The sequence below is a fragment of the Lissotriton vulgaris genome, chromosome 8 (assembly GCF_964263255.1).
Source record: "Lissotriton vulgaris chromosome 8, aLisVul1.2, whole genome shotgun sequence".
Taxonomy (NCBI): Eukaryota; Metazoa; Chordata; class Amphibia; order Caudata; family Salamandridae; genus Lissotriton; species Lissotriton vulgaris.
The window spans coordinates 1178014523-1178031376 of record NC_141696.1 but is presented as its reverse complement, the minus strand read 5'-3'; the positions used below and the strand labels follow the sequence as shown (position 1 = coordinate 1178031376).

The 16854-nt window shown below is 44.6% G+C and overlaps 1 protein-coding gene across 1 annotated transcript in view; it reads right to left on the bottom strand.

Moving 5' to 3' along the window:
- The window catches only part of LOC147698454 (serine/threonine-protein kinase Nek5-like), a 235630-nt gene that overhangs the window by 1317 nt on the left and 217459 nt on the right, over positions 1-16854 (bottom strand). Inside the window, exon 12 of the mRNA XM_086936243.1 lies at positions 3627-3750. Within this exon, the coding sequence (XP_086792369.1) occupies positions 3627-3750 (124 nt within the window). The remainder of the gene's footprint in view (positions 1-3626; positions 3751-16854) is intronic.

Genomic DNA, 16854 nt, shown 5'->3' with positions numbered 1-16854 from the left:
AAGATAATATGCTCCATTTTCTAAAAAAAACTTGATAATATTTCAGTAATTTGTGTATAAAGATACATTTTGTAGTAGTAATGCTAATGTAAGAGCGAAGCATTAAACCAACTAGCACCAATCATAGCTAATGAGAATAATTAAAATCCATGATTATCTCAATTTCCAGAAAAACAAGTGGATTGGAGGATGGTAAGGTAAAGTACGCTGCAAAGGAAGATTCTTGCTACTGAAAAAGTATCAGCCGCAGTGCCGTCCTTTGGAAATGTTGTTATGAAAAATGTAGATTTTCCCGTGATAGCTGGCAGGAAATTCATTAATTCTTTCAAATTCCTATCATCTCATGTCACCTTTGGTGACATTTCTTTTGTGGTGAAAAGGTAGAATGTGCTGGTCTTGTCAAAATAAGCAATGACAATTTACTACCTATTTGTGATTTTTTGCCTTAGCATAAAGGGCACCTGTTTCTGAGCTCATCTAAGCAGAATCTTAATAAAGGTTTTCTGTGAGACCAAAAATCAAACAAACAAAACAGGTGCTAGGCACAAAACTGAGCAAGTCTTCTCAAGAAACAGAAATTGCTAATGTCCATTCTGTTGCCTCACATGTAAACATAGTAATTTTATGTGGTACATGACTTTAGGGCTTTCCCCACCAATTTTCTTTTTTAAAATGATATTCGAGTTGGTTATGTTATGCTCTCTTGGTATAGCGCAACAAATCATCCCTGAAGAAATATCTTGGCGCTTCTGCTGAAGTATAAGACTAGTGAAAAACTGACTAAAACAGACAGGTTTTTAGGAATTTTTTTAACGTACCCAGCTCTCTGCATAAGCAAATTGTTAGGGGAAGTTTATCGCAATAGAATGGGGCCAGGTAGGAAAAAGACCTCCGTCCAAATCTGGAGGTACACGTTTGTGGAATTTGAAGAAGGGCTTGTCTGTGGATCTCTGCCCTCAAGTCGTGTGATAATAACTGTTTCTAGTTTGTAGGTAGTACCATAGATGATGTAATTTGTTACGTCAATTAAAATGTGATCAGTGATGTCACCAATGATGTAATTTAACGTGTAATGAGTGATATAACACGTGAAGTCTTAAGCTGTGAGTGACAGGGTGCAAGTTATAATTAGTTCACAGAAGTTTATTTGGCAAATTTCAGTGTTTTTGAGGTTTTGCTTTGTAACTGTAACTGCATTTTATCAGGTTTTTTTGTGTGGATTTCTGGAGTGTTTTTTAATGTATGTTACAATCTTATTACCAAGCCTAACTCTAATGTCACTTTGACATTTGGTTTTTGAGTGAGTTTCTTTGTTTTTTTTATTATATCCTAAATTCAATATTTTTGGGGATCTCACCTCTGTTTATGGCTAATGTCAAGCGAAGCCCTCTGCCCAACTCTCCAAGGTGGCCAACCCTCAGCATGCGTCCAAACCCTGCTGTGCACGTCCTTTGCCATGAGCAGCAGGAGTTGGCCACAGTGACCGGCCCCTGGCCAGATACTTCACCATACATTCTGTGGGTGACCAGCCACTGGTTCACATTGCCTTTGCCCATGCACAGCAGGGGTTGGGTACTGGGCTTCTCCAGAGGATGGTGCTACGGGAATATCAGCTGTTATAATACACTTCATTAATAATGCATGCCTTTACCATGGATGTTTACAACACATTGTTGTCAACATTATGTTGTTTTACAACGTGGTATTTTGAAGCACATTATGTGTTCTAACAGCTGATATTTTATATATGATTAAATGTGTACATAAACATATATATAGCGAGAGAGAGATTGTTAAAGAGCCCACCCATACCCCTTTTTATAAAAATATACATACACACACATATATATTCTCCCTTAAAAACCCTATGTCCCTTTACCTCTACGTGCCACTGAATCCTAAAAGTCTCTTACCTCCCTATATCTCTACCAAAGCCTGAATCCCTAAAAAAAACCTTACCCATTACATCTACCTGCACGTGAACCCTAAAAATCTCGTATTACCTTTACCTCTACACACCCTTGACCGCTAAAAACCCTTCCTCCCTTTACTTCTACCTGGCCATCAAATGTAAAAGACACATCCTTTTACCTCTACCTGCCCCTAACCCTTAAATCCCTTTACATCTACAAACTCCTGGACCATAAAAACTCCTTACCCCATTTACCTCGACCTGCCCTGAACCCTAACACCTCTTACCCTCTCTATCTGTACCCACCCCGAATCTTTAAAAAGTCTACCCTTACTTAACCTCTACTGATCACAAACCCCTAATTAAAACCTTACCCCCATTTACACGTACCTATCCCTTAACCATTCCTTACCCTTTCTTTTTATGACATTAAAAATGTCATTTCAAAAAAACACTTGCCTGCATTGTAAAGTACCGCATCATAAACAGGCCAAAAAAGGCTTGTGTGGTACTTACCTGCATTCTACTGACCTACGTTGTACCAATCATGTTAGTAAAAAACTGTGTGGTAAACATTACATACCTGTCACAGTGTACTGCAGACTTCCTTCCCTGGTGCCAGCCCTCAGTACAAGAACCGGTACTGTGGATCCTGCACCATGGTATGGAAGCTTTTATGGAGCTGCAGCACCATGGTAGGGATGCTTGCTCTGGCAGGACCACAGTAAGTCTGTGAAATGACACGGGAGCCTCACTGTTGTACTGCAGATCCCCTAATTCTTTTTTTAATCAACAGGAGTCCATTTGGGCTACACCCTTTCTCAACTTTTTTTCAGGAGTTGGGGACTGAGTCCTAAGTCCTATAATAGTGGGCACATCATATGATCCCAATGTTGCGCCAGCCAATTATATTTAGCATATTGACATTTGGCTAAACCAATCCTGGCGACTGCTGAAGCTAAGCAGAATAAACGGTCAATTAATCTAGCTGGTGAACTGTTTTTGAGTTGGTTTAGTTAGAGAAAAAGCATACGTTTGAGAGGCAGTTGCTTCAAGATAAATTACAGAATGGTGTGCAAGCTATGGTGAGTTGAGCAAAGTGCAAGATGGGTTACAGGACAAAGAAAATGTGTTGTACACTCTACAGAAACAGATCAAGAAGCAAGATGAATATTTTGCATCTTTGAAGGCTGAATGTGATAATGCTGTTAAGTAGGACAAGCAAATATTAGAATTGAAGCAGCACTTTGCCATATTTCAGAATGAGTGTGTTCAGCAAGCAATGTTATGGGTCAAACTGAGGGCCACAGTACGCCATTGTGATCTATTTAATGGTGAAATGGTGAGGAGGCTGAGTGTCCATGTTCCTCGTGCATCCGAAGAGTGTTTTTCACGAGTTGCTGTGCAAAGGAGGAGAGAAACTGAAGTGAGCTGGCATTAGTCGCTAGGTGTCAGCACCCTCTGGTTGGATGGGTTTCATTTTGGACAACATTTTGCTTTGAAATGTTGGTATTGATTAGGTGATATATATACTGAACGTAGCACTTGATATCTTGTGTAACCTGATTATTTGTGCTGCAAGTGCATACTTCCAAGAAAATATTTAAACTTTAAAAATAACTGTCTTGCAGGAGCACCTCATTGGTGAACATCTTTGTTCATAGAATAACTTTTCTGTGCTTCAAATACTCATAGCCATATGTTGCGGCCTTACGTGTCATCATCATCAGATCTTGGCTCAAGTCTCTCTTCATCCAAATCAATCTCAGAAGACATATCTGCTTCATCCTCCTCCTCCTCCACATAGTCTTTTGGATGCAATGGCAATAGTGTCCCCCCTGCAAGACAGTGGAGTCTGTTAAAAAGGATACTTAAATAATATCACATTTCATGCCCATATTGCTAAGGTTACAAATGAATTTTTATATACTAATAGTTATCTTTATGAAATATTATTTAGTAATCCAATATAAAGCATTTATGCAGTTGTGCAGAGCGTAATATGTTACATATACTAATGTAGAAAGTGGGGAGGGTTTACCAAATGCAAAAAACCCTCCCTAAAGTGCTGAGCAATACACACACAATAGGTCCACTTACACACTACATCGTACTATCAATCATCCCTATGAAAACTGTGCAAAAAAACATATGGATGTCATATATATATATTAAATAAGCATTGGCATAGCCAATAGGTCTCGCCTTTGGGACCTTATAAGTGTTTAGCCAGGCAAATGTTGGTGTTGTTTCGTCAAGGATATGGTGCTGCATAACTAAATACTTATACGGTCCCAAGAGCGAGACCTATTGGCTATGCCAATGCTTGTTTGGACGTGGCAGCATTATTAAGCATTTTCTTCACCGGTTAGACTTCAATTTTAGAGCATTAAATTGGAGTTAGCAAAACCGGTAACTACCGTGGACTTGCAGCACATTCTAATGACTCAAGATCGCCCCATTTAGAAGTACAGCAGAGAGCAGATAATTTGTATCCTTAGGGGCAGAGAAATGTTCAGGGACTCCAGGGGCGCACCAGTAATTACTTTAAGTGCTAAGACCTGGTGTTGTTTGTGATCTCCCAGCCACAGAACCGAAGGCTGATGCTTGTACGCCCGAACAGTCACATATGGGGTCCTCAGTAGACTTACTATGGAAAATATGACGCTTCCAAGTGGTATATCCAAAGGTACGGTGGCAGTCTACCGAAGACATCAGCGGATTGGTTCCAATAAAGTACTGGGAATACGGAGTTACTCAAAGATTTGTAATGCATAATGACAATTTCAGATCGATTACGATATTAATGGTATTAAGTACTAAATGTGAGTCTCCCTAACCTGAATGGTTGTCCCGATAACCTGCGTATTCTTCTGCTAATGCCCCTTTAACTATAATAGTTAATACGCTTGAGAAGTCAGAACACTACAATGATCCTTCAACTGTGCTACCACTCTGGAGATGAAGACAGATTTCCTTGTGCTGTACTCCCACACCACAACTCGGGACTACAAGCGAGATGTACATCAAAAGAGAAGCAATGTTCGGATGATGGAATAAATCGACTGTAGCTAAGTGTGGCCCTTGAGCACCAGCTTCTGATGCACATCAGTATGTTACAAGGATTCTCCACAGAGTTTGTGCACGACACACAGCCAACATCACTCTAGATTCTACAAGGTTATCCGCTATACGTGAACATCAGAGTGATTCGCCTGCATGCCCTGGTTGCTTGTTGTGATGCTATTCCCAAGCATACTGAAGCTGTGGCATTGACTTTATCTTTTCCAAAACCCTTTACAACTCCTAGTCAGATTACCGTATTCCCAAGCCATAACAGCTCCACACTACATTTTCATGGATGTTAAAATGATGCTGGATTTTACATCACAATAAGACCTACTTGCACTACATAGGTGCAGAGTACATCAAATGGAAGGTATAAAATATCCATAAATACTGTACGTTGATGTGCAACTGTAAACTTACTACCACCTTCACTCTAATTCCAGATTCACTGTCTTGACATGGCACTACTGCACATCTTTATGACCACCTTCTGTATATATCTTTGGTATTGAAGACATTGCTGTAGCTTTGCTTTTTTATCTCAAGTCCTCCAAAGGACTTTGCGACTCAGCTGGCTAAAAAACCACCCAAGCCTTTCAAGAATGGACACTAAGATTTTTGACAATTTCCGCTTAACGTGGTTGAGGGGGGAGAAACAAGCATATCCTGGATCTAGCTGGTGGCCTATTTAGTGTAGTCTGAGTGCGACTAAATTAGGTAGGACTGTTTTTATGGATATCGCCTCATTCTGAAGTAGTTTCATATTTTGCCATTTACCACAACCAGAACCAAAAGAAATGTGGACATTCATTAGCCATACATTTTAGCATACTAGGCATTGGTTCACTGAACCGGCAAAGAGACAACGTCATTAGGCCAGAACGATCGGAACAATAGTTTTAGCCTGCCATGTTTTTACTTATCGCTCATCAACTTGCCCAAGTTTCAAGTTTCAAGTTTAAAATTTGTATAGCGCACTACTCACCCAGAGGGTCTCAAGGCGCTTGAGGGAGGGGGGGGGGGGTACTTTACTTATCGAATATCCAAGTTTTTAGTTGTTTTCTGAAGGAGAGGTGGTTCTATGTAAGGCGGAGGTGGGTGGGGAGAGAATTCCAGGTCTTGGCCGCTAAGTAGGAGAATAATCTTCCCCCCATGGTGGATCTTTGGATGCGTGGGATTGCGGCGAGGGCTTGATTCGACGATCGTAGTTGGCGGGTTGGGGTGTAAAAGGACAGGCGCGTGTTGAGGAATTCGGGTCCTAGGTCGTAGAGGGCTTTGTGTGCGTGGGTGAAGAGACGGAACGTTATTCTCTTGTTGACGGGGAGCCAGTGGAGGTCTTTCAGGTGACCGGAAATGTGGTCTTGGCGGGGGATGTCTAGGATGAGTCTGGCTGAGGCGTTTTGGATGCGTTGGAGTTTTTTCTGTAGTTTGGCTGTGGTTCCGGCGTAAAGGGTGTTTCCGTAGTCCAGTCGGCTTGTGACCAGTGCATGAGTGACCGTCTTTCTTGTTTCGGTAGGGATCCAACTGAAGATTTTTTTGAGCATACGTAGGATGTTGAAGCATGATGATGAGACGGCGTTGACTTGTCTGGTCATCAGGATGAAGCCCAGGTTACGTGTGTGGTCCGTTGGTATGGGTGCGTTTCCCAGGGCCGGTGGCCACCATGAGTCATCCCAGGCGGAGGGGGATGATCCTAAGATGAGGACTTCCATTTTGTCCGAGTTCAGCTTTAAACGGCTGTTCTTCATCCACTCGGCTACTTCTTTCATCCCTTCGTGTAGGTTGGTTTTGGCGGTGTTTGGGTCTTTGGTGAGGGAGAGGATCAACTGGGTGTCGTCTGCGTAGGAGATGATGTTGAGGTTGTGTTGGCGAGCGATGGATGCGAGGGGACTCATGTATACGTTGAAGAGGGTGGGACTGAGTGATGATCCTTGTGGTACACCGCAGATGACTTCGGTGGCCTCTGATCTAAAAGGGGGGAGGCGGACTCTCTGGGTTCTTCCGGCGAGGAATGAGACGATCCAGGTCAATACTTTTCCTTGTATTCTGACGTTGCTGAGGCGTTGTATAAGGGTGCTATGACAGACTGTGTCGAAGGCTGCGGAGAGGTCAAGTAGGATGAGGGCGACTGTTTCTCCATTGTCCAGTAGGGTTCGAATGTCGTCTGTTGCTGCGATGAGGGCGGTCTCGGTGCTGTGTTTGGCTCGGAAGCCGGACTGTGAAGGGTCGAGGGATGTGTTGGATTCGAGGAAGGCGGCGAGCTGACTGTTGACGGCTTTCTCAATGACTTTGGCAGGGAATGGGAGGAGCGAAATGGGGCGGTAGTTTTTAAGTTCGGTGGGGTCTGCTGTGGGTTTTTTCAGGAGGGCGCTGAGTTCGGCATGTTTCCAGCTTTCCGGGAAGGTAGCGGAGTTGAGGGAGCAGTTGATGACGTCTCGGAGATGGGGTGCGATAATGGAGTCTGCTTTGTTGAAAATGTGGTGGGGACATGGGTCGGTTGGTGATCCTGAGTAGATGGAGTTCATCAGGCGGATGGTGTCTTCAGTGGTGATTGGGTTCCAGGCGCAAAGGTTGTTGGAGGGGGGTTTTAGTTCGGAGGTGGGTGGGGTGGACTGGTCACCAAAGCTGTTATGTATGTCAGCGATTTTGTTGTGGAAGAATGAGGATAGGGAGTTGCAGAGGTCTTGGGAGGGAGTGATGTCGTTGGTGCCGGCGGTGGAGTTGGTGAACTCTTTGACGATGTTGAATAGTTCTTTGCTGTTGTGGGCGTAGTTATCCAATGTGGGATCAGAACTTTGAAATTTTATATATTTAAGAAATTCGAGGCTCCCTAGACATTACATGTCATCTCTTTGTCCTGAATGTCATTCTGCACTGTAGTAGTGGAAGGGGAATGCCTCCATCCCAAACAATTATCAGTCAACGAATACCTGCTTATTTATTTTGAAAGTTTTATATAGCGCAAACAAGATTTTTGCAGATATCAGAGCGCTTTACAAAAACAGGGGGTAAGGAAACAAGGGGGTGATTAACAGACTTTTGAGCAAAGAATAGTTGTAGGTAAAAAATGAATAGCAAAATAGGGTAGGTACATGGGGGAGCATAATAATCAACTAAAACCAATGACACAAATCGACAATCAGACAAACAATAGTGCAGATAGGTGCAGAGTCTCAAATAGATTGAAAGTACAAGTTCAGGTGAATTTAGTCATGAGGATAGCTTTTACTTCTTTCTTAAAGAATGTAGTGGAGGAGATAAGTCTGGTTTCTGGAGGGAGTGAGTTCCAGATCCTGGGTGCCATTCCTGAAAAGGAGCGTTTATATGTTTTAACCTTCCGGAATCTACGAGGTTTCAGAAGAAGATTCTTTGTGCTTCTAGTGGTTCTTGTGCCACCAGATATTGTCAGCTTCTGAGTGAGGTAGCCGGGTGAGTTGTAGTTTAAAGCTCTGTGCGTCATGCAGGCAATTTTCAGGTGTATTCTGGCTTCAAAAGGTAGCCAGTTCAGGGATTTTAGGTCAGGGGAAATATGTGAGTGTTTTTTTGATCCAGTGATGAGTCTCGCTGCAGCGTTCAAAGAGGCTCTCAGGGGTGCAGTTGTAGATAGAGGGAGTCCGCAAAGGGCGACGCTACCGTAGTCTAAGTGAGGAATGACTAGGGCGTGTACTGCAGATTGGAAGTCCTTGGCTGGTAGGAAGGGTTTAAGTTTCCTCAGGGTATTGATTTGGAAATTTGCTCCCTTAGTTGCCTTGCTGATATGCTGCTGCATGTTGAGGTTGGCGTCAAGTGTAATGCCTAGGGATTTCGCTGAGTCCACGATGGTAGGTTGGACATTGAGTGCAGTTAGGTGCTTAAGCCAAGTTTGAGTGGTGGAGATTTTCGCGGGAGGTGAGATTAGAAGGAACTCAGTTTTCAGAGCATTGAGTTTGAGGTGATTATCGGCAAGCCATGATTGGGTGTTTCTGAGAGTTGAGTTCAGAAGTTTGATGTCTTTGGGGGATTGTAATTTGAGATATAGTTGGAGTGTCGTCGGCGTACATGTGAAAGTGTACATTAGATGCTTGTAACAAGGTGGTGAGAGGTTCCATGACCAGATTGAACAATGTTGGGGATAGAGAAGATCCTTGTGGGATGCCTAATGTTACAGGCACTGGTGGGGACATCAAGTTGTTGCTCTTGAATTTCTGAGACCTGTTATGCAGAAAGGAGGTGAACCATTTGAGAACAGTCCCAGATAGACCCATTTTGGTGTGTAACAGCTCGAGTAAGTTCACGTGTTTGACAGTGTCAAATGCTGAGGAGAGGTCAAGAAGGATGAGGAGGCAGGTATCATTTTGATCTAGGATTTGGAGTGTGTCATCAATTATGTGTGTCATAGCAGTTTCAGTACTGTGCCCTGCTCGGAAGCCTGATTATGAGGGTTGAGGAGGTCTAACTGATCAATGTGTTTTGTCAATTGGAGTTGTACGCATTTTTCCAACAGTTTTGCAAGGGTGGGAATATTGGTAATAGGACGGCAATTGTTTAGGTCAGTAGGGTCAGCTGTTGGTTTCTTGAGTATAGGTGTAACTTGTCCAATTTTGAGGGAGTCGGGGATGAGTCCTTGTTGAAGTGAACTGTTAACACTGGTATTCTTGCTTCTCTAGAGGACATTCAGCTTAATTATTCCTGGTCACTTGTTACTGTTCTGGACCTCGAGGGTAGTGCTACTGCAAAAATAATCTGGACAAGCGATGTGCGTCACTAAAGTCATCACTTAGTCTTCAGAGAACCAGCTTATCAAGTTCTGTGGTCAATAATATCAGTCCAAACACAATTTCCAAGATGCTCTGTATGAGTGAAAGTTGGCTACTACCTATGGTGGTGCTAACCCAAAAATGTTATTATTTACCAAATTATTATTTTTTAAATACAATGTGCAGAATTTACATTGAAGAATGAAGAATGAAGTATGTTTAATGAATGTGTATTGCATCCTCTCCAAGTCTTTGCTTTGCATTCTGGAACTTGTAGTTATATTCATCCCACAATAACATCTATACTGGAATGTCCAAGACACAAAAAAAGCCTAGACGAGCCACTCGTGCAAAGACATTGAATAATTGAGAGCTCAGGAACATACTAAGGCTGTATAATTTTTTTTAGCTGGAAGGTTTTTAAGTAGAGTTTAAAAAATTGTTTTACAGTGCAGTAGATATTTTATGTATCTGAGCTTTATTCTATTTTGGTATTGGAAAAGAACATATACAATGCGCTACATTGATGTTATAAATGAAAAGTCCGAAATAAATGAAATTGACTGCTACACCAGCATTACAGGCATAAACCTAGGCGGCGCCTCTTCTCGACACTTTCATGGAGGTTACCTGATGGACCCATCAACGTTTACTGGTGAACTACAAACTGTATGGAAAGGCTTCACATCATAAAGCTTTTCAGATGAGGCCTGCACCAGTATCCACATAAGCATCTGCATTAATATCATGGTTCCACATTTCAACCCACTGCAAACGTCTCGTTACATGTAACAGTATATTGGTGTATTTCAAGGCTGACCTTCCTATGGATTCCTCTGGCACATTTGCAACCACGTACAGTCACGATGGAGAGGGCTTTGAGGTACTGATTAATGCACTTCATTTTTACTAACCCCGTACTTAACTAGGAATCTACTTTATTAGAGTGCCCTTCTTCAACATAATTCGAATCCTCTGCATTGCTTACCCATCTGTGGTTGCCCCTAATATGATAATATAAAACAAAGGTGTGGTACAGTAATGAAGAATGGTGTACACCCATCTGATCTATAAAGCAAGTAGCCTTCAGAAACATGAATAATAATGGAATGTTATAGTTTAAGAAAATATGAGAGCCAGAAAACCTCAACCCACTTACCGGATTCACAAGCACACAAATATTGTACTCTTACACATGCATACAAACCTACCTATGTAAGGCTAGGAGGGAAACATGGGGTAGGGAGCATCCAAGACCTCTAGGGAGAAAGCAAGAATAGGTGCACACACCCCCTAAGACAAATGGCCAAATGTTCGATAGACTTAATTTAGGATAGGGGAATTTACCAGTCTGCCCAGATTGAGAGTTTGCTGGAATTTTCCACATGCGGGGTTGGGAGAGGGAGGATCTGCTCTGCAGGAGCCGAGGAAGCCTTCCAATGTGAAATTAGCGTGTGGATAGAGGCAGCCTCTGAGCTGGATTGGAGTCGATGGGCGGCCACTCGGGTCTCGTTTTGAGGTCCTCCATCAGGTCGTGGGAGCCACGGGAATGGATACAGGGATTTCCGCAGTTTGCCTCACACGAGTCATTCACCACATGTATGACACAGGTAAGTGACCGGGGAAGGGGTAGAAAAATCGTACAGGTCTCCTCTGCCACATCTCGCACCCCCAACAATATTAAAGAGAGAAAACGGAAACGATATACATCCACAGTTGAGACTGATAAAGATTCTACTGGGAAGCGGGGAATTAGCTATTGCTTAAGAAACAGGAAATTCGCGCTTAGTAACACTATCTACGATAACACGAGAAAAAGCCCCATTATAGTACCTGTAGTAAACCCACAAGTGGGGAGCCAAGGGACTGGCCAGACCCAAGACACATCTACCTTACCCCCAATACTACTGGTAGTACGAAGCAAACAAGCGGGAACAAAAATAACAAGCATTTGCCGCACGGCCCCAAAAGTGAAGCTGCGCGGCCGCGAAATGAAATAATAAAAAAAAAACGCAAGTGGTGACGGGCGTGGTGCGCACGCGCATCACCGCAAGTGCTTCCTGGCCGGCCACCAGCTTGCTATTACGAGCATGCACGTGTGCTCTTGTGCGCGTGATATGAAGCTGGTCGCTGGGAAAGTAGCACTTTTCAAAGCAGCTAGTAAATGTCTCAGTTAGACCAGCGCATGCCGTGGATCAGGCCGAGACCTAAAAACGAAACATTTAGTGCAATTACTTAAAATCCTTTTGTTTGTTGTGTTATGATCTGCTGGCACTGAATGCACTTTTCCCCCTTACCCATGTGCTCCCTTCTTCCATTATTCGTGTTGTCCCTCCCACCTATCCACCCTCCCTCTGTTGTCCTTGTTACCCGACCACCCACCATAACAAACAAGCATTTACAATGCAATAGGTCTCGCAGCATTCAAGTTTGAGTTATTGGCATTGTATATGACAATGCCAATAGTTATAACTTTTGCAAATGTGACACCTATAGCATTTGTAATGCAATATGTGTTGTATTTACGTGACTTAGATGTATTGATATTACCAATAACAAAGGCTTTTAATTTTTTTAATAATTAATACTTAAATAAAAGTTTTGAGAAAAGGTCAAGGTGCACCACTTAAACGTTTTTGAGAAACTATTATCTTCAAAAAGGTAAACAGTAATGATCACATCAAAAGAATTTTTCTTCTTATATTCTTGAGAGTTCTTTATTTAATTCAGATGGTAAAAAAATATATACACAGGATCTACAGCCGTGTAGATCCATGTTCTTTTGGGAATCCTCCACTGTTGTTTTCCCTCTAAACTTAAATAAAAGTTATTGTAATTGAGTCGGTGGAAGGGTGAAGTGGGTCATGTCCCCGAGTGATGTGGTGTTGTCCCCGAGTGATGTGGTGGTGTCCCTGAGTGATGTGGTGGTGTCCCCGAGTGATGTGGTGGTGTCCCCGAATGATGTGGTGGTGTCCCCGAGTGATGTGGTGGTGTCCCTGAGTGATGTGGTGGTGTCCCTGAGTGATGTGGTGGTGTCCCCAGAGTGATGTGGTGGTGTCCCCAGAGTGATGTGGTGGTGTCCCCAGAGTTGTGTGGTGGTGTCCCCGAGTGATGTGGTGGTGTCCCCGAGTGATGTGGTGGTGTCCCAGGTGATGTGGTGATGTCCCAGAGTGATGTGGTGGTGTAAATGAGTGATGTGGCGGTGCCCCTGAGTGATGTGGTGGTGTCCCAGAGTGATGTGGTGGTGTCCTTGAGTGATGTGGTGATGTCCCAGAGTGATGTGGTGGTGTAAATGAGTGATGTGGTGGTGCCCCCGAGTGATGTGGTGGTGTATTAAAGTGATGTGGTGGTGTCCCCGAGTGATGTGGTGGTGTCCCCAGAGTGATGTGGTGGTGTCCCCGAGTGATGTGGTGATGTCCCAGAGTGATGTGGTGATGCCCCAGAGTGATGTGGTGGTGTCCCTGAGTGATGTGGTGGTGTAAATGAGTGATGTGGTGGTGCCCCCGAGTGATGTGGTGGTGCCCCTGAGTGATGTGGTGGTGTAAATGAGTGATGTGTTGGTGTCCTAGAGTGATGTGGTGGTGTCCCCGAGTGATGTGGTGGTGTAAATGAGTGATGTGGTGGTGCCCCCGAGTGATGTGGTGGTGCCCCGAGTGATGTGGTGGTGTCCCTGAGTGATGTGGTGGTGTCCCTGAGTGATGTGGTGGTGCCCCTGAGTGTTGTGGTGATGCCCCTGAGTGATGTGGTGGTGTAAATGAGTGATGTGGCGGTGCCCCTGAGTGTTGTGGTGGTGGCTCAGAGTGATGTGGTGGTGTCCCCGAGTGTTGTGGTGGTGTAAATGAGTGATGTGGTGGTGTCCCTGAGTGATGTGGTGGTGTCCCTGAGTGATGTGTTGGTGCCCCTGAGTGTTGTGGTGGGGCCCCTGAGTGATGTGGTGGTGTAAATGAGTGATGTGGTGGTGCCCCTGAGTGATGTGGTGGTGCCCCTGAGTGATGTGGCGGTGCCCCTGAGTGATGTGGTGTTGTCCCTGAGTGATGTGCTGGTGTGATGTTAGGTCGCTTATTGCAGAATACAACCAATACAAGCAGGGTCACTGTCAGGCTACCGTGAGGGTTTCTGTGGAAGGGTGGCTGGCGCTTGAATCGCGCAGTACAGGCAGCATTCTTTCAGGACAAATGTCATATGGGAGGATTGTCGCTGAGTATAGGAGCTGTGCACACAGCACGGCGAAGGTCGGATTGGCCTTGAGGACAGCCTGGCAGTGCCAGGAGGGCTTTTTTGGTAGTTCAGTGTGTGTGTATGTGTCGGTTTTTGGGTGTTTGTAGGCCTGTTTTTTCTTGGTGCGAGTGCGGATTTTACTGTTGGTTTCCTTGATATTACCACAAACCGTGCCTGCAGCAAGCACACACAAGTGTTTTCAATACACAGGAACCTATTTGTTTTGTCGAGATATTCCTAATACATTATTAAGCTTTTCAGGCTGTCATTTAGCTGTTAGCTGGAGCTGTTCAGTCAGCACGCAGGGGAGCATGCAGGGGCGTAGCTATCTCTGGTTCAGCAGGTACAGTGGTTCTGAAGAGTCATTAGGCGGGAGCTCCGCAGTCAAGTTACTAAGGGCACCAGCCGTTTCGATCACGGCGGATTCAACTACCCTCGTCAGTTGGCGAATGTTCCTGCTGTTCACCATAGGCCCCCAAAACGGCAGAAAACCTTTTGCGAAATCCCCAAACTCTTGTTCCGCAGTGTCGTCTTTACTCACGACACCCCTAACTGTCCTTGTCCGATGGTAATCTGCTTCGGCCGTGTAGGTGGGTGGCAGCAGGAACGAGATAAAACATGAGCCCTAAAAGTCAGGGGGCAACCATGTATATGCCCTGTCGTGGCAGACGAAGTAGGTACCCTTAGCTGCTAAGAACGAAGGGGAGGTCTGAGACAAGAAAACGTAAGTCTCAGTACAAACACTCTTCCCTAACTGAGCTCTGGTGTTTTTGCCATTTCCCTGCAGACATAGGTGACCTTGATGGGGTACTATCCAGATTGGGGAGGATTTCTTTGCTTTCTGGCTCTCAGTTAAGGAAATCACGTATCTAGTTATGTTCCATCTACTGTAAGGCTCTAATTCGTCTCTTGGAATTGTCCTATATGTGTCAATCTCTCTGCTCATGTTTCTGATTCCTGCCACTAGCGCCTTGTTGCTTGAATTTCTTCCTGGGACATAGGGTTCGAGGGCAAACAGGAACATTGTTTGAAACGCCCACAGAGAACCATGGTAGCTAAATGGCAGGGCAAAATACGGGATACCCTTGTCTGTCGTGTGTGGCATGAGTCCACATACCCAACAATTCGTTGTGTTCATTACAGACTGGTGCTGGTGTAGGAGCCGGACGAATGAGTTGTTTACAAACTCTAACCTTCTGGCAGACTCGTGTTCAGGTAGAGGGTGAAAGGAGTGTGGGGAAACAGTAGGAGGAGGTGTGGGCTGTGTAGTGTACGCAAATGAAACTCGAAAGGTGAATAAAGTATAGCCCACCAAAAACATCATTATGCTACACAACATTAAAATACATATTATTAAAAATTGTTTTCTTGCCATTACAGTGCATATTGTCTTTTCAAAGTTCGCTGATCTAGCAGGTCTCTCCATCTTTGGAAACTACATCCTCTAATTTGCTGCCCGCGGTGGGAGGTTGATTCTGCTAAAGAGTGCTTCTGTTCAGTCCAGGGTAACTCCCTTAGACCAACCAGAACTGTCGACCTAACCGTCTCCAGCTGCACTCTAAAGACTGTGGCAACCGCGACCCTAGCAGCAGAACCGGATGGCGGTTCGAAAATCAAAAATGAGCAAGTAACCTAGATGAGAGAGCTGCACAATCAAAAAGAAAAATGTTTTTATTAGTCCATAGTCATAGGTCTTGGCCTCAAGTTATAGCGGTTTCGACCAGGAGCTGTGTGGTCTAAAAATAGGAGTTCGGGTTCAGTAGTGTCCAACTGCATTGACGGTGGCGCAGATCCTTGCAGAATATCATCGCTCTCCTTTTCTGAAGAAGTTCCTTTCAAACGAGCACCACTGAAGGGTAAGAAACGAGGCACAGTCTCAGTTTCTGAGTCAGCAATTCCCTCCTGGACCCACCGGTCATAAGGCAGAGGTAACGGGACCCTCTTGCAGTGGGTGCCGTGCACCCAGTGTTTTTTGCCGTGGACACGTACTGCAGAGCGGGTAGCCAGCAACACCTGAAAGGGTCCGGACCAGCGAGGCTGCTCGTTCTTCGTTCGCTGGAAATTTCGCACCAGGACCCAGGTGCCAGGTTCAATCGTGTGGCCTGGATCATCAGACGCTGGCAGGGAAGAACTGTGAACCTGTTGGTGTAAAACATGCAATTTAGTTGTCAATTCGTGCAAATAGTCAAGCAGTACAGGATGCTCTATCTCACTGAACCTGGTGGGCCTTGGCACTCCCCATATGTTGGCCGGGCGGCCGAACACGATCTCGTGAGGACTCAGTCCCACTCTAGAGTGGACGGTCATTCTTGTCGATAGGAGCGCCAAAGGCAAAGCATCAGGCCATTTAAGACCTGTGCTTGCTTGGATTTTGGCCAATTTCAATTTTAGAGTGCCGTTATAGCACTCTACTAGTCCAGCTGATTGGAGGTGATTTGCAGCGTGGAACTTCTGTTGTATGCCAAGCCCTTCACACACTCTCTTCATCACTCGTCCCACGAATTCACTCCCATTATCACTCCAGACCATTCTAGGCATTCCGAACCTGGGGAAGAATTCCTTGACAAGGGCTTTGGCTGTGGATAAGGCAGTATTGTCCTTAAGGGGATATGCCTCCACCCACCTGGAAAAGGCACAAACAACAACGAGTACGTATTTCATATTGTTGCACCTTTCCATGTGGATGAAATCTAGCTGCAAAACCTCGAAAGGGATACGTTGGAGGCGCAAAATGACCAGCTGGAGTTGGGGTTCCCCTACCAGGATTGTACTCCAGACACACCATACAGTTCTTGACCACATTCTCTGCACATTTAGGTATTCCACTATTCTGCCATACTGGAGCCAACAACTTACAGATCCCTTTCACACTGATGTGCGCCATTCCACGAGCCATTGTCACCACTGCAAGCACATACG